This window comes from Panthera onca, chromosome A3 (genome assembly GCF_046562875.1).
Source record: "Panthera onca isolate mPanOnc1 chromosome A3, mPanOnc1 haplotype 2, whole genome shotgun sequence".
NCBI lineage: Eukaryota > Metazoa > Chordata > Mammalia > Carnivora > Felidae > Panthera > Panthera onca.
The window spans coordinates 66,731,576-66,752,156 of NC_138341.1; the positions used below are offsets into that span (position 1 = coordinate 66,731,576).

Consider the following 20,581-nt stretch of genomic DNA (forward strand, 5'->3'; position numbering starts at 1 on the left):
CCAGCTCACTAATGCACAATATTTGTTCAGAGTGCTGGACAAGACATTGTTCTCTTTTCAGCTGTAAGTCCCAATGGTGGGACCCCTCTCTACCCCTTCCAACCTGTCAGTTGGGACCCAGTGAGGGACCCAGTGAGGAGCCCCCACTCCAGGCTTGGTGTCTGGCATCCAGACCCCAAGTGTGGACGGGCCACACCCGCCCCCCCCCCCCCCCAGACTTGCAAGTGAAATGACTAAATATGAGAAGCCACGTGGGCTTAGGTGTAGCCCTGGAGAACCAGAGGTTAGGAAGCTTTCAAAGGGAGGAAGTAAAAGGAGGGTTAAAGTTATTAGGGCTTGAGCTGCCTGCGTCTCTTACTGAAGGACAACTCTACTTTAAAAATTCTATTTCTTCAACATTTTTAAGTTCTCTAGGCCCCTGCTTCTTCATTTATAAGGTAGGGGAAAAGTTGCAATACTGAAAACATTCCTATAAAGAGGAGATGGGTGCACAGCCTGGCGCAAAGCAAGCCCTCAATTAATATAAGCCACCACTGTTGCTGTTACGATAATGGTGATGATTCTTGGTTGCCCCAGATATTAGCAAAGCTGAGACATACCTGGATGTATCTGCCATCCGCAGAAAAATCCATCTGAATGACAAAGCTTGGAATATCTTTGCAGTAGCCAATGCGGTTCAGGCTTGTGCCCTGAGTGAGGTCATAGAAGTCAACTGTGTGTTCAGAAGAACCAACGGCTAAGAATCTGCTGTCTGGGCTGATTCTAGAAAAAGCAATCCAAGAGCATGGTCTGTGAGAAGGGCTAGTCAGGTCTGCTCTGGAATGGGCCTCCCAAGCTCAAAGGCAATGAGGTCTCACTTCATGACTCACACGTGGTTAGCATTCTAGGGAGTTCAGCAATTTCTCTGTATCCAATCCCATGGAAGTACGGGAGTGGATGCATGCAGCCTTATGCAGAATGGCGTCGTACACGCAGTTTTTACCACACTCTTCGTGGAACTTAGCAAAGACATGTCTGGGAATTAATGTGTGAGGGAGTCTCCTTCCACGGCTGGCTCGTTGAAAGGGACCCTCCCACAACTGAATTCTTCATTCCAGTCATGACCCTTCCAGAAAGGTAACCACAGAGAAGGAGAATGGGTGCCCTTCTTTTCCCTGCCCAGATGACCTGCTATGTACCTGATATCTTGGATAGCAGACTTCCGGTCTCGTTTCTTCCCCCAGACTTTCAGGCTGTTCACCAACAAGATGACAAACTCTCCATTCTTCATGCCAATGGCCACCATCTCCCCGTCAGGGCTGTAGGCTGCACATCTGGCCGCGTGGCCCAGGTTCACCTTGTTAAGCAGTTTCTACATAGATACAAAGTAGCATGACCTAAGCCCTAGGCCTTCTTGGCTGGTCTCCAAGGGAAATCATGCACCCAGGCCAGAGCAGTCAGGCCATCTCTGCTGCCACTTTGGGCCTCCAAACATCTTGCTTCTTAGAGTAACTGTCCCTGAGGAACCAAGACGGGCAGTATGTTTTCATCAGAACAGCTTGGGCAGAGGTTGGTCAACTTTTTCTGTAAATGGTTTGGTAGTAAACATTGTAGGCTCTGTGGTCCATATGATCTCTCACAACCTAGACACTATGTAAACAATGAGCATGCTTTTACTTTGTAGAAACAGGCGGCAGGCCAGACTGGATCCTCCCAGTCTTAGACTGCTGACCTCTTACTCAGAGAAAAGAGTTTTAGCTTTGGCACCTCTTGGTTCAAATCCTGAATCCTGTCTGTCACTACTGGCTGGGTGTGTTTGTGTCAGTTACTTCCCCATTTTCCCATTTGAACTTTTTATTATTATTATTTATTTTTGAGAGCATGAAAGGGGGAGAGGGAGAGAGAGAGGGAGAGAGTGGGGAGAGAGAGGGAATCCCAAGCAGGCTCCGCACCATCAGTGTGGAGCCCAGTATGCAGACTGAACCCACAAACCGTGAGATCGTGAGCTGAGCTGAAGTCAGACCCCAACCAGCTGAGCCACCCAGGCACCACCCCCCCCCCCCCCATTTTCCCACTTGAAAAGAAGTGATACCAATACTAGTCTTGCAAGGTTATTGTAAGCATTGATGATCGTGTATGTGAAGCATCTGGTGTATAGCAGGTATTCAATAAATGATAGCCAGTGTTCATAATACACAAACAATTCTGAAAAGTAACTTGAGTAAAACAACTATACCTTGAGTCTGTTCTTTGATCCTCACACTAAAAATATGACTGAAATATTTACTGACTATTTTGTAATGAACCCAACTATTTTAATGATTAGAACTTACTTTTTTTAAATATCAGATACGACATGGTAACAATAATTACCGCCCCGGCCCCAACCCCGACTATTTCCTGCTATTTTTTTTACTCAAGATGAATTTTTTAAATTATTTTTTTTCCAAACTCCAAGAGGAACTTTATTGGGGATTTATTTTTTTGCTTGTTTGTTTATGTTTATTTATATTTGAGAGAGTAGAGAGAAAGAGAGAGAGCGCACATGAGTGGGGCAGGGGGCAGACAGAAAGGGCCACACAGAATCCGAAGCAGGCTCCAGGCTCTGAGCTGTCAGCACAGCCCAATGCGGGGCTCGAATTCAGGAACTCTGAGATCATGACCTGAGCTGAAGTAGGATGCTCAACCGCCTGAGCCACCCGGGTGCCCCATGAACTTTGTTGGGGTTTTGACTGAAATGTCCTATTTGGGAACATTTGAAATTTTAAGTCATTTTTAGTCTTCCCATACAGGGAAGACATATCTCTTTATTTTTTAGGTTTTGTGGATTTTTTTTACAACAAAGAAACTTCATTTCCAGATTATTCCTGTCCTGTAGTTACATGTGGGTATATGCAGCTAACAGACAGACAGATTGGGCGTGTGTGAGTGGGACTTTCATCACAAGGCTTTCTAACTTAATTGCAGACCCACTGCATCCCCCAACTCTGGATCCAACCCTCCTCACTCTGGGCTCTGGCCAGGCCCCACCTGTGGGCATCAGAGCACAGCGGACCCCTCACCTTGTCGGCCAGGTCCCAGATGCGGGCTGTGCCATCGTTGCTGGCAGAGATGAAGATGTCCTTGGAGGGGTGTGTGGCCAGACCCCAGATCTCCCCTTCCATGTGCCCATCAATCAGGATGTTAGAAGCGGCATTTTTCTCACCAACTTCAATTATTTCTCCGTCTTTGGTTCCTACTAAAATTTTCCCCTGTTGTCATAAAAACATTATTAGGAAAAAGACAGACGCTGTATGATAGTACTCCAATGGTGTACCTGGTCCAACATGTAGAAGTCCAACGGTGGTTGCTGAGTGTTGGGGAGGGGGAGGGGCAAGGGGAGTGAGGACTTCATAGCTACAGAGTTTCAGTTCTACAAGACGCAAAATGTTCTGTGGGTGGATGGTGGCGATGCCTGCACGACAGTGGGAATGTACTTTATACCGCTAAACTGTACACCTAAAAATGGCTAAAATGGTAAATTTTATGTTACTTATATTTTGCTACAATTTAAAATGAAACATTTTTATGATCTATTAGGAATCTAGTAGGTGAGAGATTGGTAGGCAAATAGATGAAAATAGGTAAAAAATAAGATTTGTATTTTAAATAATAACTTAAAGGCAAACACTATTAGAGCAACGTGGGAAAGTGGCCCCTGCTGGCAATGGTATTAACGCCGGAAGAGCCGGAACAGGTTGTGTTGTTAACAACAAAATCGCCCGCCCTTCCGTGACCTCCTCACTTTTCCTTTTCTCCCTCAGCCATGGATGAGAGCGTCGGCACAGAGATTGCCATCATCTGGTCTCTGCCAGAACATTCCACTGACGGCAAGCTCATTACAGAGCGGGGTAGTCCATTTCTGTTGTTGGACCGTTCAATGTCTTCCCAAATTCTTCCTCGCACTGAACAACGAGCCATCTCTCGAGGACTTCCACATTCCAGGCCTACCTCTGCCTTCATCTCCCAGATGTCTGCCTACCTACCAGATGACTGGTATTTATCTATCTAAAAACAAAGCTCTCGATTTCTAATTATGGAGACTCTAAGTCAGGTCTGCCTTTTTCAATGGGGAACATCCAGAAGGCACATTCTTAGACTGCTAACAATTCCAAAGTATAGACACAGGGTATGAACCAGAGGTTAAGATTTATTTTTTTAAGGACCTCAGAATTTCTTGGGGAATTAAAAAAAGAAAAGAAGAAAAGGAACACACAAGTCATGGCTAAGACTCTGATTTGGCAGCTCTGGGTAAGTATGTGGACAGCCATATATTAAAAACAACAACAACAAGAAACAACTCCACAGTTGTTTCTGATATTCAGCCCAGGTAGGACTTGACAACCTATGGCTTTGAGTCAGACAGTTTGATGGCCCTTTACTGTCCCCCCTTACGGACCATGTAACCGTGCGCATGGCAAATTATTTACTATCTCTGCGCCTACAGTAATAATCACATCTATAACAGTAGCAGCTGACATCCACAGAATGTGGCTCTGAGCCAGGCATAATGGAAGGCATCGCGCATTATAACGCACGCGACCCTCACAATCACCCGCCTGGACACAGAAAGGGTACGTAACACACCCAAGGTCATACAGCCAGTGCTAACTCGGAAGAGTCTGCGCCTGGGTCTGTGGGAGCCTGCTAAGCCGACTCCCACCGCAGTGCAAGTAGCACCTTGGAAGCCTGTTTTAAGGATTTAGCACCCGGGCACAGGGAAAGAGTATGGCTGAAGTCCCTCTCTCTCTTGGGCCCCTTCTGGGCCCAGCCCCCTAGGGACAGCTGGGGGAAGACCGGCCCGCCCACTCACTTTGCCACGGCACACAGAGCGCACACACTCCACCGGCTGCCCCGTCTCCAGCTGGAAGGCCCGGCAGCGCTTCATCTCCTGGTCCCACAATTTCACAGCACCTCCTTCTTTGGTCCTAAAAAGGAGTGAGAGGATCTTGGCAAGTTGGGCCTTGTCCTAAGACTTGCCCTTGATGCTCCATGTCCCCTGTCCCTATCATCAAGGCCACCGGGTCCCAGCAGGACAGACCCTCCAGGGTGGCTTCTTTTTTGGCCCTGCCGACGGGTAGTGACAACCCTTTCACTAGAATACTTTCAAATGCCACTATGGCAGAAGGAAAGAGGACTGCGATCTAAAATACCAAACCGTGTCTTGATTAGATCAAACACGAAGAGAAACGTTTCTCTGCTGCTCTGCTTCCTTCTTACATCTCTGTCCCCAGGGGAACTTCTCTCCCCGCCTCTCCGTCCTCCCATCCCCGAGACCTACGGGAAGTAACACTCGATGAAGAGCATAGTCACTCGAGTCTATTCAAGAATACCTCTCTGGATTTGCCACTACCATTAAACCACCTCTCTCCTTCTCTGACTTGTACTCTGAAGGTTTTTGCCCAGGGCCCTCTTGGAGAGATGGCAGACTCATCTCCCTGATGCAGGCAAGATGGGGGAAAGAAAATCTGCTTTTTCTCCCAGTGGGAGATGCTTCTGTCAGTTTCTCCCAGCACAATAAGAAAAGATCGGTTGTTCCCAGAGGAGTTTCGCCTTACGGCCGCTCTTTGCCACCGGTCACTATGAGTCCATCCCGGAGGGTCGTGTACATGGTGAAGACAGGGCCCGTGTGAGCCTTGGCCACCAGTCGGACGAGGAAGTGGTCCTTCCACACGTAGACGTCTCCGTTGATGGCACCCGTGAAAGTGAGGTTGTTCTGTAAACAAAGGGACACCTTCCACACTAGGACACTCACAGCACCTCTCAAGAGGGTCCCCTCCCAGCCACCTGCTCCTTGGTTAGGGAACTAGAACTAGAGAAAGAGAAACACACTCAAATCGACCTTCTGTGCTAAGGAAAGGGATAAAGGAATAAAGGTTGCAAGTAAGCCAATAAAGGTGAAAATGTGGAAACAGCTTTCTTGCTGTTTGTAGCTTTGTGGCTATCTGTGCTCCCCATGCCCATGCCCGGGGTTCAGGGTCCCCTCTCAGGAAGCTTCTGCTGGAACTCACAGCACCGAAGGCCACGGAAAGCATCGTCTGCATCTTGGCAGCCTCCATGGATCCAATGACCCCTTTCTTGTAAAGCAGGGCACTGCCTGCCAGGGTCCAGAACTTCATATGTTTGACCCCGACAGACACAAATTGCGTGTCCGAGTCAGGGCGAAATTCCACTACAAATATGCGCTCCAGGTGACCCCCTCGGCTGGCAACCTTGGCGCCTGTATGGGTGAGAGAGTCTGGTGAGGTGGGTCCTCCCACACTCTGAGCTCAGGATGGCTCTCCATCCAGCAAAGCCCAGGGTACACTTCAGGTGTTCCTTCTTCCTCCACGGTACCCTCCCTGCCTCAGGCATGACCCCCAAGGTGGGGAAGAGAGAGGTTGGGAAATTTCCAGAACAGCAGGTGCTGCTAACATAACCCCAATCCCGCTCCACCCCCACAAAGCCACATCCAGGCACCCATGAATGTGCAGGAAGGGATGGCCCTGAAGATATAAGCTTCCAGATATCAGAAAAGGACAAAGGACACCCTTCATCTTCCTATCTCCAGTCTCTGACCTCATCACAGGATTCCTGCCTACCAGAAGTTGAACCTTCCCCTCGAGTGTAATTAGAGACTCACATTCCTTTAGACTGTTCTTAATTTCTTTCCAAGATTCTCTGCTTTTACTTTCCTAAGAAAAAAAAAATCCTTCATATTCCTTTGTCTTTCATGGCTTTTAGGTTTAAAAATTCTACCTTTAATATTTAATTACCAGTTTTTTTTTCCTCAAGCCCATTCATTTATGTTTTTGGATTCATTTGCTTTTTAACTTTTGTCCCCACCAAATCCCAGCTCCACCATTTATCTGTAGAGCAACTTTGGGAAAATTATTGTCATCTCTCGGTGCCTCAGTTTGCTCATCTGTAATTTGGGGATAATAACAGTTCCCATTTTATAAGGTGTTGTGAGGATTAAGCGATCTGGTGCAAGCAAAGCCCCCAGGAGCTGAGCCTGGTGCCACGACTTCTCCACAAATATCCACTTAGTAGTGTCACCACCCTCTATACCTCCTGCCTTGTTGTCTTTCAGCCTATATTGTAAACCCATCTGTTTTTACCTCATCATTATTTTTCTGGCTTCGAGTTTTTAATTTTTATTTTAAACTTTTCTTTCCATTTTCTTCTAATTTAGTCTTAATGTTTTAGTTCCCATTTCCTCTTAATTATCTCCCCTATTACCTCATGTGTACTTTTTCCTGCCCCTCCTCATCATTTACCTTTTTAAAAAATTCCGGTATAGTTAACGTACAGTGTTATGTTAGTTTCAGGTGTACGATATGGTGATTCATATGGTGTCTAAACATTTCTCCGTGCTCATCATGGTCAGTGTATTCTTAATCCCCTTTTTCTGTTTCCCTATGTGTTTGTTTTTAAGTGGCTCCCCAGTGGAGTGGTGGTGGGTTCTGGCATAGCTGGCCTGGCATCTCAGACTCATCCTCCTGGAGGCCCTTCCTAGGACCAGCTGCACGTCACCTCTCACAACAGTCATTCCCTCTCCACATATGGAAAGTTCGACTTACCAGAAAATACCTCCATACTGAGAGCTCAGAGGTTTAAAAACCCATGCTCTTCAAGGATACCGTAAACTAAGTTAAGAGACAAATACCACACTGGGGGAAAACAATTACAACACTTACAGGAGATGAAGAAGTAACCAGATCAGTAAAAACTACACATCATAAGGAAAACACAAACAACTCTCCCTTCCCCAGCAGAAAAAGGATTCCAATGACTGGATTACAGAAGAAGTGGCCCAAGTGGCCACTAAAGACATAGAGGATCATTCTTGGGAGTCAAGGGGGGTATGCCGTTTTATTTTGCGCTTTCTTCTTTGTCTTTAAATTTTTTAATGTTTATTTACTTTTGAGAGACAGAGAGAGACAGAGGGCGAGCAGGGGAGGGGCAGAGAGAGAGGGAGACACAGAATCCGAAGCAGGCTCCAGGCTCTGAGCCATCAGCACAGAGCCCAAGGCGGGGCTCCAAGTCACGAACCCTGAGATCACGACCTGAGCTAAAGCCTGATGCTTAACCAACTGAGCCACCCAGGCACCCCTGCACTTTCTTCTAAGCAAGTGTTTGTTTTTTCCTGGTCTTAATCTATGGACACTTCTGACCGTGGAAATGCCTGTATCCTGCCTTACATTGGCTTCTACGTTGCTCAGAACAAGTTTCATACAATTATCTAGGACCTGACAACATTCATTTTATACATAATAAGCTCATTTCTTACTCAACTTTGTTTCTGAACTACACACACACATACATACCTGGAGTTCGACAAAACAGTCCTTTAACAAAAGAAGAGTAACACGCATATAAACCTCTCTCAAAACTGTCTCATTTATAAGCAGAACTTGAAGCTAAGGGAGGCCCTCACACAACCATCTCAGGAGAGGTGGTGGTTGGTTACATACCATTAGATATCAATGGCTCAGAACCCTTCTGCAGACAGCCACGGGCCGATTCCAGCAAAGACAAGGGGAGAAAGTTACCAAAGAGAAGGCATCTGTTGACCATGTTTAGAAGCTGGTTTAAAAGTCCTGGCTCCACCAGTCTGCCCTGCGGTGGTCAAAAGGGGCCCAGGGTGAGAAGGGGTCTGTGCTGGGGCAGGTCCAGAGCAGGAACTGCCCAGAGGAGCGGATGGCAGAAGTGAGGACAGCGAGCCTGGAAAGACTAGCCTGTGCACAGGGCCCAACAGGATTAACTCTCTTCTGAGGAACTAGGCACAGACCTGGTCTTGGCCACTGCAGAAGCGGAGTTAGTGCAGTACAAGAAAGGCATAAGGAAGCAAGTTAGGCTTTATGAGGAAGGGCTTTATGAGACATTTCCAGCAGGGGGTGGCTGCCTTGGGAAGTGATACAGGCCACAGCCCTGCAAGTGTTTGGCGGAGGAGGGGAGTCAGCCTGTCAGGAATGCACTTGTAGGAACTGCCCCATGGGACGGTCGGGACCAGGCAGGAAGACTTCTCCAGTCCTTTCAACACCACGAGGCTATGAGTCTGTTGTTTAAGACACTCAGCGTCTCATCCGGGCCTGAGTCTATTTCAGGCCAACTCGACAGGACAAGAAATGAAGCTGCATCCCCAAAACATAGATTGTGGGGCCCTCTGGACACAATGCACTGATGAACAAGAAAATGAGAAAGGGACTGAATATGATAAAGGAATCTCATTAAAAAAGTCTGTAGGTCCCCAACCTCTTTTTCTCACATGGGGGCTCAGGAGGGATTGGAACTTAGCTGCCATCTCTTTACAGCTCCCTCCATGGGGAGGTGCTGAGATAATAGGTCTCTAGAAGCCCTGAATTGGAGAAGAGCCACCTCTGTGCGCGCCTGGCTCTGAGTGCCCTAGATACAGGCTGCCCTGCCGGAGACAGACCTCATTAACGTCCTAACTAATTGGATCTGTTCTGCCAACCTGAGAATACACTTGAAAGATTACACATCTTTGGTTCTAACATGAACATAAATTTAACAGCAGCATGTGTGTGTGTGTGTGTGTGTGTGTGTGTGTGTGTGTGTGTGTTGGGCGAAGACAAGAGAGAAATCCTGTTACGGGAAATGTAAACCTTGATTATAAGGTGAGTCCCCATTTTACAAAAGCGAAATATAAAGTGTTTTTGAGACTACGGTGGTAAGATCCTGTCCCAGTTCCTGGAATAAGGGAACCAGGGTGATAAGGCTGTGGCAGGATCTGGAGGTCACAGAAGGAATACCAAGGACAAGGAAACTTGGGTAGAAAGGGAGTTAAGACGGAAAAGGGGGAGGCTGAGGTCTTCTTTGTGAGGAGGAAGGCTGCCTGCACTGGGTCACTTTTCCAGAGTGCACAGACCCTCCACTAGCTAGCCCAGCACTCCCCCGGCCATGGAGTCCAGGGATCTGATAGGCAGCTTCTCCAGGAACTGGAGATGGCCGATTTCGGCTGACCCAGCAGCAGTGCCCTTGATGGTTTTCGGGGTGAGGCCCCTCTAGGTCTGAGCCCAGCACGCAACACAAGCAAGCCTCCCAGATGGACAGACAGCCCGGCTCCTTTTACCTTCCTGCCAACGCCAGACAGTGATGGTGTGCTCAGGGTCCACTCCCACCGATACAAGGAGCTTCCCAGTGGCGCTGAAGTTGATGTAATTCACCCCCTTCGAGTGGAAGCACCGCAGCATAGACAGAGTGTGTTTGGTCATGGCGTCCCAGATGTGGATTGAGGGTGTTGTTCCTGAATGTGGGAGGCATGACACACAACTAAGGCTGAAGAATGGCGGGGCCAAGGCAAAGCTTACGTTCACCCGGAAGACTTTTTAAGACAAATACTTGGGGGTGTTACAGTTACTGGGCCTAAGAGACCTATAGCCTGACCTGGCCGGAGATGAAGCAACGAGAAACATCTGTTGTGCTTTTAGAGCCAGAGGCCTAAGAGCGTTTATGTCCACACACACTTGTGGAGGAGTTTACACAGAGGCAACTGCTGAGATCAGTGATTTGTATCTGCAGTTTGGCCAGATACAAGCAGCAAACACGATACAGCGACACAATTTTGCTGTGAGGATTCAAACTACTCACGGATGGAACAGCCTTACCTTGGGTCTCCGTAATATCAACTGCATTGGGTGGGCAATGGCAATGAGGAAGCGTCAAGGGAAAACAATAGCTAAAATAAGTCATGTTTCTGATAGTGAAGCACTTAACACCAGCATCAGGAAGTTCCAAATTAAATTTAAAAATGGACATGGGTTCAATGAAAACAAGCAGAAGGGCGTGTTCATAAAAAACTGCCTTTGAAACGACAGAGTTCAAAAAAAACACACACAACTTTTCACAAATGTGAAGTGTCAATCAGTTCACATTTGTCATTGGCAGTTTGCTAGGGTGCAGAAGAGCTGGGCACACAGACAAGCTACCCTTGCCAAGGACAATCACCAGGCTTCGGACACAGGGCTCTTTAACTGACACCTGGCCGGTGAAAAATTATTCTCCACAAGTCCACAGCGATAGGGGCATCCATTTATTTGGATTATCGGGCTCTGGTCTGACTTTATGATCCCTAAGAATCAACAATCACTGGCTATTTCAACTGAGATGACACAGATATACTGAGTGCTCAAAAAAGAACAGCAATGTCCAGAATGGGTAGATGTCCACAACCCACCAACCCCCTTTCCAGATATTTGCTATTAAGTCAATGTCCCTGCTCAGCTGGGAAAAAGCTCAGCTAGGGCACGACCCTCCTACCTATCTGGCTGGTGGCCACCACGTTCCTGTACTTGGGGTGCTGGTTCACCGTGAGGCAAAGGATGTCATCCGTGTGCTCCAGGTAGAAGCTTTGGCTCCCTAGGGGGAAGACACGGGATGGTGAGCAGGGGAGCCTTCGAGACCTCTCAGGACAACCTTGAAGGATTATATAGGGTCTGGAAATGCCTTGTCAAAGTGAGAGATCAAGGCCACAAGCTCGCAATTTTAGAATCATCCTTGGGGAGATGGGAGATCATTTTTTCACATTTACACATTCTCTTCCAGGCCTGGCGGAAGAGCTGGTATCTATTCTCTAGCACACACCAGCTCCCCCGCCATCCCTCCCGCAGCCTGTGTGGGTCCAGAACACAGTCCAAGTGCAAGGCTTCCAGGGTCCAAAGTGATAATGGAGATAATACTTAACTGAACAAAATGGCACCACTTACTCATCTGAAAGGGAAGTCTGTGGAATAAGAAAATACTTCGGGTATCTCTTTTAAACCATTGTTATTTCTCAAAGTGCCAATCCACTTGGGAGCCTACTGGATGGCACAGGTGATGTATTCACCCCCTAAATGCCCTAACTCGACATGTAACACAGAAAATAGAAGAAATCACAGGAAGTATTTATTATCTACTATGGAAAATGGGTTTGTTGACTTCCAAAGTGGCCACTGTAAACCCATCCAAGTAGCCAACACTACTAGGAGGTAAGTGATGGCACTGATAGACAAGGAAACAGCACATTGTTGCTAAAATGATAGTATGTCTAAAAAAAAAAAAAGGAGAAAATGTATAGAAAATTTCAAGGTCCTCCTCCCCAAAAAGAGATCATTATGTGCTCAGTGACTTCCCTGTCTAAAAACGTATGCATTAAATAAGTGTGTGGAATTGGGAAGGAGCATAAAAATTTGAAAAAAAGAAAGGGGGTCTGTTTTAAGATATAAAGCAAATAAGGCAAGAAGTTAACATATTTAAATCTGGTGGCAAAGGTACGTGTCAAATTCATTTCTACATGCTCCCTTTGCCTTGCAGTGTTTTTTTTCAAACTATTTGTTTCATGTGACTCACCCTACCAGTTAAGGGACACTTTGGGGTGTTTACAGTTTAAGTGTTCTCATCCTTATGGTAAATCTGGTTAACTACTCAAAACAAGCAAAACTTGAAAATTTGAGCTACTAAAAAATTGGTCGCCCCTAACAAATTAGCAAGAAAATCTCCCCTGTGCTCTGTTCTTGGTAACCTGCCACAAGGAATTTCTCCACTCCCTACACCCTCTTTCTGGCTTCTGTCCATCCCTCCCAGCATCTGAGCAGCTGATGGGAAACAGGGACACCTCCCTCAGAGGGCTGACAGCAGGGTGTTGTTCGAAAGAAAGACGGCTGTGACCTTTGAACGAGGCCTCCACACTTTCTAGGACCAAATGATACCAGTCTGGAATCGAGTGAAAGGGCTCTATCAGGATAAGAATGCGTCAGTTTGGGGGGCATCTCCAGAGTGGGTGAGTACACACAAAGGGACTAAAGAGTGGGGTCCTGTCCTCAGAGGGGGGTTCTCGGGCTGAGTTACCCGTGGAGAGGCTCTGGAGCACGCCAGCCGCCGCGGTGTGGAAGATGATGTCCGCACCGTCGTTCAGGTAATGCAGGTTGTTGCGACAGTCGAATCCCCTGTAGCCAAACACGTGATCGAGAGCCAGCTCCTACGTTCCCACACACAGATAAAAGCGGCTCTCAGAGGAAGTAAGCGCAGAGGCACAAACCCACACTCTGGGAGCAGCCACTTACCTCATGGGAACCGCATGGCTGGTTAGACAGCCAATACCCCACAAAAAGCATTTTGCTTCTTGACTAGCTGAGGCTACAACGCAGCCCTTTCTTTAGTTCCCTGAAAAGCTAGGGGGACAGGCCAACACACAGAATTACAGGGAGCTTTCTAAATAGGCTAGATAGGTTTCCAGGCACTGCAGGGGAGTCAAGGTCTACTGATTAGAAGCCCTATAAAGGTCACCTAGAAGTTGTATGTCTGTCCCTTGGCAGGCACTCTTCAGGGGAGCTGAATGGTGGCCTGGAGGTTTGCTTTGATTCCCGCAAATGCCACTGGGCCTGGCAGGGGCCGGATACTGAGGCAAATGCCACGTTCATTCTGTTGCTTGGTGCTTGCCCTACAGAGTTTCAACATAATTTGCATTTTTTCCCCCAACAACTAGATGCTGTTCTGGGTTTATAGTCTTTTTCTTCTTCCTGTCTTATCTTCCATGATTAAGCTCAGGATCAGCTATTAATGCGATTTGATGCACACTTCCTGTTGCCAGCACTTCTGTGCCAGGCACTGTGTTGGTTGGTGGGATACAAGGTTAAGAAGACGTGGGTCCCTGATTCTAGGTTCCCTGATTTCTTTCCCCAAAGCTCCTAAAATACCACAACCCCTCCTTACTCCAGAACATTCACTGACTTTCACTGCCTTCGGGATAAAGCCCAAACTACTAAGGTGGCACAATTACTTCTACTCACACATCTCCTGTACCCTCTGTGAAGCTGCATTGTCTATTTAGCCCATACATCATGAGCTTTCCTACCTTTATAATTCTGCTTTGTAAAATAGCCCTTGCCTGAAGAGCATTTCTCCTCCTTTCATCTCAGCCTTCCCCTACCCCCACGTGTTTCCCAGAAACTGTCTATGTAAAATGTGACCCCTCATCCCAGTGGACAACTGACTCAAGCTGGGCCAGTCACATGGTTTCTCCCAGGAATTTAGAATTGAGGACACTGGTAGGCTGGGCTGTTTAACTAAGTGAGGAGATATAAACTCAGGTGCTGGGTCATACCCATTTGTCTACCAAAATAGTTCAGGAAGTGTGCAGAAAAAGAGAAGAATGCATCAGACAGACAACCACAGTGGGCAGAAAGTGGTGCCATCTTGGTTTATGATGGCTTTTCACCTTCCGGATCCTGCATCTTCTGGCTTGTGCTCTGTTTCATGATAAATTCCCCAATTAGTCCCCCTTTTCCAATAAAAAGTTTTAAGATGGATTCTTCTGTCTTTAGAGAGTTCAAAGTGTGGTAGGAGAGACAGATGAGTAAGAAATAATGGCAGTAGTGTGTGTGACAAGGGCTGTGAGTGAGGGGTGTGTGTGAGGGAGTGTAGGAATGTTCAGGATGAGGAGAATCAAGGAAGACTACACTGAGAAGATGCCAGAGAAGAGCTTGGAAAGACCAGGGTGTGGGCATAGAAGAGGAGGGGACTGAAAGCCCATGGTAGCTTCAGAAAACATTAGGTATAGGGCTTGGGGGCTGGAGATTTGAGTTGCAGTGGCAAATCACAGGTGCTGAGGCTGCAAAGGTGGCTCCTGGGTCAGGTTTTGAAACCATGCACTTGAATCCCACAGGCAATGTGGGAATCTCCTGGGTCTTAAAGCTGAGGTGAAGTGTGAAGTATTCTATTTGAGAGAGCTAATTCTGTGGGAAGCAAGACGTGTCAGAGAGGGAGGGGACTCTGGAGGCAGATACAACAGTTAAGAGGCCTCTCTTAGAAAAGAGCAGGTCCACAAAGCTGCAATCCTCAAGTATGAACAACTAAATTTAAATCTCTCTGCACTTCCTGGCTTGGAGATCTTGGGCACAGGACCTAATTAGTCGCTTAGCTTTTCTGAGCTACTGTCCTTATCTGTAAAATGGAAATAACAGTGCCTTCCTCATGGGTTTGACAGATTATATGAAATACTTCATGGAAAGTACATACGTAGTACCTGGCTCATGGTGGGTGCTCAGACAACGTTAGAGACAAAGAACAAGCTTTCATTCTCCCTGTGTCTTCCCTGCCCCTGAGTGGGACTGGTCTAGGGGAAAGGAGACAGGTTTGAAGGACATGGGACATTTGCAAGTCAGGACCTGGTGGCAGGGCTGAAGGAATATGAGCCGGTGGGTGTGATTCTGGGATGGGGGACACAACACTCTGTAGAAGAGAGAGGAGACAAGAGAGACCCATCAACTGCACTCAAGTTTACTTGAAGGTATCTCGCCATAAGCAGATGGTAGTGTCCACTGGGCAGGTCTTAGAACACTGATCCTAGAGGAAGACCAAAACAGCTTAACTTTCTCACCTCAACCAGTTTCTTTTTTTTGGTGATGTTGTTCTTCTGGAGTTTCTCAGGCTGGGGGGCTGCTCTGCTAACAGGCGGTCTGGAACAGAGAGTGACAAAAACAGAACAAAACAAAACAAAAACAAAAACACAGTGTTGAACAAAAGGCAGCAAAGTTGCTTGTCCAGTGTGCTCAGCTAAGGCCAGAGCCAGGCTCCCCGCTCTCTTGTCCCCCACTCTGAGGACCTTCCACTGGGTTTGTTTGGTCCTGTTCCCTCCCTTGCTCCCCCAGAAAAAGTAGATTCTGACATTCAGGGTCCCATGTGATGGGGCCTGGATTTATTGGCGTTGGGGTGGGCTTCCTCACACACCTAAGGCATCATAGTCAGGGATCAGTCCCTCTACCTCCTGGGAGCCAGGAAGAACACCTGGGCCAGAGAGCCTGGTTTTAAAACTAAAGAGAAGCCTAACAATGAGAAGGAAGGGGCTGTGCTTCCCGAGTCTACTGGCCATTTTTCACACAGGGATATGCTTATGTTGTTCAGAATTAGGTGGTCAGAGATCATGCCGCGGTGTGAAGTGGGCCTTACAAGCAGGTTTGGGAAAAGGCTTGGCTGGCCAAGTGCCCAGGTCATTTATGCTACACAAAAGGGCAAGTAGGAAGTATGGGAATAAAAGACAGAAAGAGCGCCCACTCTGCCCTATACCTTAGGGTTATGGTCTACATTAAACTGCTATCATCATCCCAAAGTTTGCCTTTCCCTTCTCAGTCTTGGATCTGGGCCTCCAAACTTAGGAAAGAGTTTTTATAACGGGTAAGCTCTCTACTCTTACATGAGCAGGCCAAGGTTTTGTAACACGGGGCTCCCTTAAATCAGACTTCTCGGAGTTTAGGAGATGGGTAAGGGAGACCTGTAGCAGGTCCTGCTGCATGTTGCAAATCCATTAGTTATTGCTCTTGGGCTATGCAAAGAGAAAGGATTACCTTGATCCCCTTGTAAGCAGCAAACAAAGCCAAGTGAGAAACTTAGTACAGTTTAGAGCCGCATTAGCAACCACCTCATTCATGCACAAGCATTATCCAAGTGAACAGACATTCCTGTGTGGCACAAACCATGCTTCCCGAGCATGCCAGCAAAGAACTAAAACAGAAATGAAAGAGTGCACCAGTCTACAAATTCAGAAAGCTCATACCCTGGCGTCTCTGGGCAAACTCTGCACTAAAGCGCCTACAGAATAGGGAGAAAAAAGGAAGCCTTGTCAATGCTTCCCGCACGCTCTCCGCGCCTTTGCGGATGCGCCTGGGGACTCTGCTTATTTGAGAGTGTGCTGGGGGAAAACTTGTTGTCAGAAAAACAATAACATCCTCCTGGATGTCGTTGGGAGTTATGCACAATGGATGCTTTGTTTCCGAATCCAGTTCGACTCATAATTTAGCCTACTAATTCCCAGTGTTTCTTGGTAGGGCAGCTTGCCCGCTGGAAAGGCTTGCATTTTCAGGCTGGGGAAAAACAAGTTACCTTTATTTTCTGAGAAAGTCTTCAATCAAAACATGTTATGTAATCATAAGTGATAATTGGACCAAATGGTATTATTATCTGCACTGAAGAATAGGGAGTGAGCACATCTCTGCAAAACGACACCCCCGGCTGATGTCACCGCTGCCAAATTGAGCAAAACCGGGAGGCTGGGGGCATGCCAGTTCTCGCAATTAGACACTTCCTTCACATTAATTATCACTTCCCAGGACATCTGCTCTTTCTTCTGTTTTAGTGGGACTTTCAAATGAAATCCGTGGGTTTCTTCTTTCACCTAAGAATGTTTGAGTGTGTGACAAAAGCAAGCCGAGGTCTGAGATGGGAGCAGTACACTGGGGCTACAGCGTGGTTCAAAGGCAGAACTGGAGATTAAACGCAGGGCTTGTTCCCAGGGTACACACAGGTTGTATAATATGTCACATATTATACAGTGTATACGAGGTATGCATACAAGCACAAACACTGCGTATTTATATATACAGGAGATTGTATATATATACACATAAAGGCAATCCGATGCTTTTTTTCACCTTGATTTTCAGTTAAGAACTGAAAAGTAAAGCAATCTCAGAATGTTTCTTTCTTATTTCACAAGCATATGTTTATGGCTGTATTGCTTCAAAACTGAAGATGAGAGGGGCAAAAGGAAGAAACCTGCATGGTGGCAAATTCAGCGGATTGTTAAGTATAGACCCTTCGCGGTTGTGGATTCTGCATGAACGCTTAGTACTGGATGCTCATCGAACACCTGGGCTTTTCCAGAGTGCTGTGAATACTTACTTGACAATTCCCTGCCTCCAAAGGAAAGCAAGTTAAAACACAATACAAGCATTAAAGGCTTCTTTCCAGGCATCTGTAAACAGTGTTCGTAACATCAGACGTGGGAGGAACTGCCAAAAATCTCAAACGCAGCCAAATGCTGGAGGTTTGGCATTTTTCAGCAGATCTAAATCCTTCCAGATTCAGATTCCATTGGAAATGTGACTCTGAAAAGCTTTGCTGAGGTGGGAAAGAGCAGGGTGTGTGAGAACATTCACTCACTTTTCAGTCCAATAAACTCTTTATAGCTGGTTGCCCCAGCTGGCACTCAGGACGGGAGAGCCAGGAAGGGAGTGAGAGCAGTGAGGATTAGCGCTGGAGGGTGGGGGGGGGGGGGGGCGGGGGGAACTCAGGAAGGTTAAGAGCCTGGTAGGTAAGGTGGTGGGGAGCCCCGGTTGGGGGAGGGGCAGAGACACAAAGGGACCTCTGGGGGCAAGTGGAACTTTGAAGTCACTCAGGGAAACAAAGAAGAAATAGAGTTTCCACTGGGCAAGAAACTTAAGAAGGGAACCTGGCAAGAGAGCAAACAAATTGGATAATCAGGAGACAGGACTATGGACTGGCTTGAGCTCCAAGAGAGCACAAGAGCAGTTTGCCAAGGAAGAGAGTAGAGGCAAGAAGCCAAGGGGAGGCCTGCAGACTCAAGCACGTGACTTGGTGTTAAGTAACGAGGCAGCACTGTTCTTGTCCAGTGCCAGGGGTGCAGGCTGCCAAAGACGCACCCCTACCCGTGGACACAGTCCCTACCTCATGTCCCCATGTCCTCTGTGGAAACAGCACACTCTTGGGCAGGGAAGGACCATGAGGAGGTCAGTCCATGCTGCAATCCTGTTGTTCAGCAGCTGGGCTGCTTAAGAGAAAGCTTAGGCTCACTTAAAGATGAGTGGGGTCTTAAAACATGGGCTTGCACCTCACAGAGGCCACCAGAGGTAGCCAGTGCCCAGTGTTTGCCCCTCTTTGTCCCCTCCCCAGGGTGCTGGGATGACAGAATGAAGGGTAGAGCAGAGCACATGATTACCTGAGATGCACAGGAGAGGGTTCGGAGCCAAGGTTTTTAGGGAAGCTTCTGAAACGACTGAAGATGTAATGAAAATCAGTCACAACCCCAGATGAGCACAACACGAAAGCCAACTGGAGAGTGAGGTTCAGAAAGCTAGTAAGAAACAAAGTTGTTGCAAACAGCTTCTATAAAGAGGGGTGTTGGTGTGGAGAAAATCAGCTATATTTAGCCAAGAAATGCAAGTTTAGATTTGTTTTCAGTGTTGTTAGTCAGACAATGTTCAAAGTGTCCTTGGAGTATGAAACATAGCTTTCTTCAGATTCCAAAATGGGCCATAAAATGCTCCAAGGGTTTTCAAAGTATCTTGGGAAACTAAACTTTTGATCCCTTTTGGTGGGAGCCAGCAGACGACCTGAGCACTATTTCAACATTGTCTTCCAGCAAGACCTATCAGCCCAGGTGGGCTTCAGGTACTCAGGCCTAGTTGTGTTTGCACCTGTGCATTTTTCTGGGGGAAACAAGGCTGTTTTCAACAAATTTTCAAAGATGTACATGATTTGAGAGAGAGAGAAAGAGATTAAGAATCATTGCTTTAGGATAAATCCATGTTGAGGAAAATGCTACAAAGCCATGGGAGATCTCTATTATCAAAACAAAAGGAACTGGATTCTGTTAAATGTATTCCTATGTCTTCCAGAACCTCCTGTAGAGCTGCTCAGTAGTAAAGTGGAGTGGAAGGAAAAGAGTCAGACAGGAGAATTATGGGATGCCCTCAGGGAAGCCTGCCATCTTGAAAATGCTTTGGACTGAAGCCTATAACACAGTCTCATCTCCCCACGCTTTTGAAAAAATGGGGACACAGTCCCAGACTTGGACATTTTAAATGAGTATCAATTTATTGGGGGAGAGGGTGAAAAACTGAGGTCATAAAGGATGGAAAGGAGGGAACTATGAGTAAGGTGGGCAGGCTACTGAAGAGGCTACTCTAATAATCCAAGGGAGGGATGATGAGGATCTTGACTAAAGCAATGGTTGTAGAAAAGGAAACAAGTGAATATTTAAAGAAATAGTGGTGAAGTAGACTTCAAAAACTCTTGAATTGATTAGATCTAGGGGTTGAAGGAGGAAGAGAATGCAAGTGGAATACCAGTTTTCTGCCTGGGCACCTGGCAGGAGAAGAGTGAGGTTGTAAGATGGTGCCATGTCAAACTTCAGACGTCTATGGTCTGGCTTTACTCACTAGAAGTGCAAGTCAGAGGTGGGACTCAGAGAATCATCAGCCAATGGGTGAAATACAGGAGATTAATCAGGAAGAGAGTTGCAAGCCTGAGGCCCAACAACATGTGAATGGCTAGAAGAGGAGGCAGACAAGGGACACTGAGAAGAAATGATGGAAGAGGTAGGACGAGGGCCAGGAAAGATGGTTTCTAAAAAGATATAACTTCACTATCCAATATGGTATCCACTGGCTACATGTGGCTCGTCCAAATTAAGGTGTGCTGTAACTGTAAAATATATACCAGATTTTGAAGACCCAGTAAAAATAATTTTTAAAAAATATAAAATGACTCAATAATTTTCACGATGACATGTCAAAATAATATTTTTAACATATTGGGTAAATAAAACACATTGTTAAAATCAACTTCACCATCTCTTTTAACTTTTTAAGTGTTTTAAATGTGATTACTAGAAAAATTACCTATGTGGCTTGCATTGTATTTCTATCGCACAATGCTACTCCAGAAGAAACAAGTTCTTCCTTTTTAACAAGACAAAGAGAAGATTTGGGAATCAGAAAGTCACCATGCCAGCAGAATGGCAGGGACAGAAGACAGATGGAATGGACTAGAGAGTGAAGGAGAG

General features: G+C 46.7%; 1 protein-coding gene and 1 long non-coding RNA gene across 5 annotated transcripts in view; one reads left to right on the forward strand and one right to left on the reverse strand.

Annotated features, from left to right (window-relative positions):
- Positions 1-20,581, reverse strand: part of EML6 (EMAP like 6) — a 285,377-nt gene that overhangs the window by 6,867 nt on the left and 257,929 nt on the right. For 2 of the 4 annotated variants that reach the window (XR_009602202.3, XM_060605862.3), the window contains exons 29-39: positions 15,380-15,458; positions 12,850-12,979; positions 11,281-11,379; positions 10,629-10,649; positions 10,094-10,267; positions 6,030-6,238; positions 5,577-5,734; positions 4,832-4,946; positions 3,042-3,230; positions 1,179-1,351; positions 600-762 (exon numbers count right to left, since the gene is read on the reverse strand). Coding sequence is in view for 3 of the 4 variants with exons in the window: in XM_060605862.3 (XP_060461845.1) it covers positions 600-762; positions 1,179-1,351; positions 3,042-3,230; positions 4,832-4,946; positions 5,577-5,734; positions 6,030-6,238; positions 10,094-10,267; positions 10,629-10,649; positions 11,281-11,379; positions 12,850-12,979; positions 15,380-15,458 (1,510 nt within the window). In the remaining variant the exon portion in view is untranslated. Of the gene's footprint in view, positions 1-599; positions 763-1,178; positions 1,352-3,041; positions 3,231-4,831; positions 4,947-5,576; positions 5,735-6,029; positions 6,239-10,093; positions 10,268-10,628; positions 10,650-11,280; positions 11,380-12,849; positions 12,980-15,379; positions 15,459-16,427; positions 17,692-20,581 lie in introns of those variants that run through there. The other 2 variants (XM_060605873.3, XM_060605881.3) reach the window with 2 other exon arrangements.
- LOC132661412 (uncharacterized) lies at positions 1,345-5,603 on the forward strand. Its single transcript, XR_009602209.3, has 3 exons — positions 1,345-1,548; positions 3,783-4,269; positions 5,253-5,603. It is a non-coding gene; the product is annotated as an uncharacterized LOC132661412 (long non-coding RNA).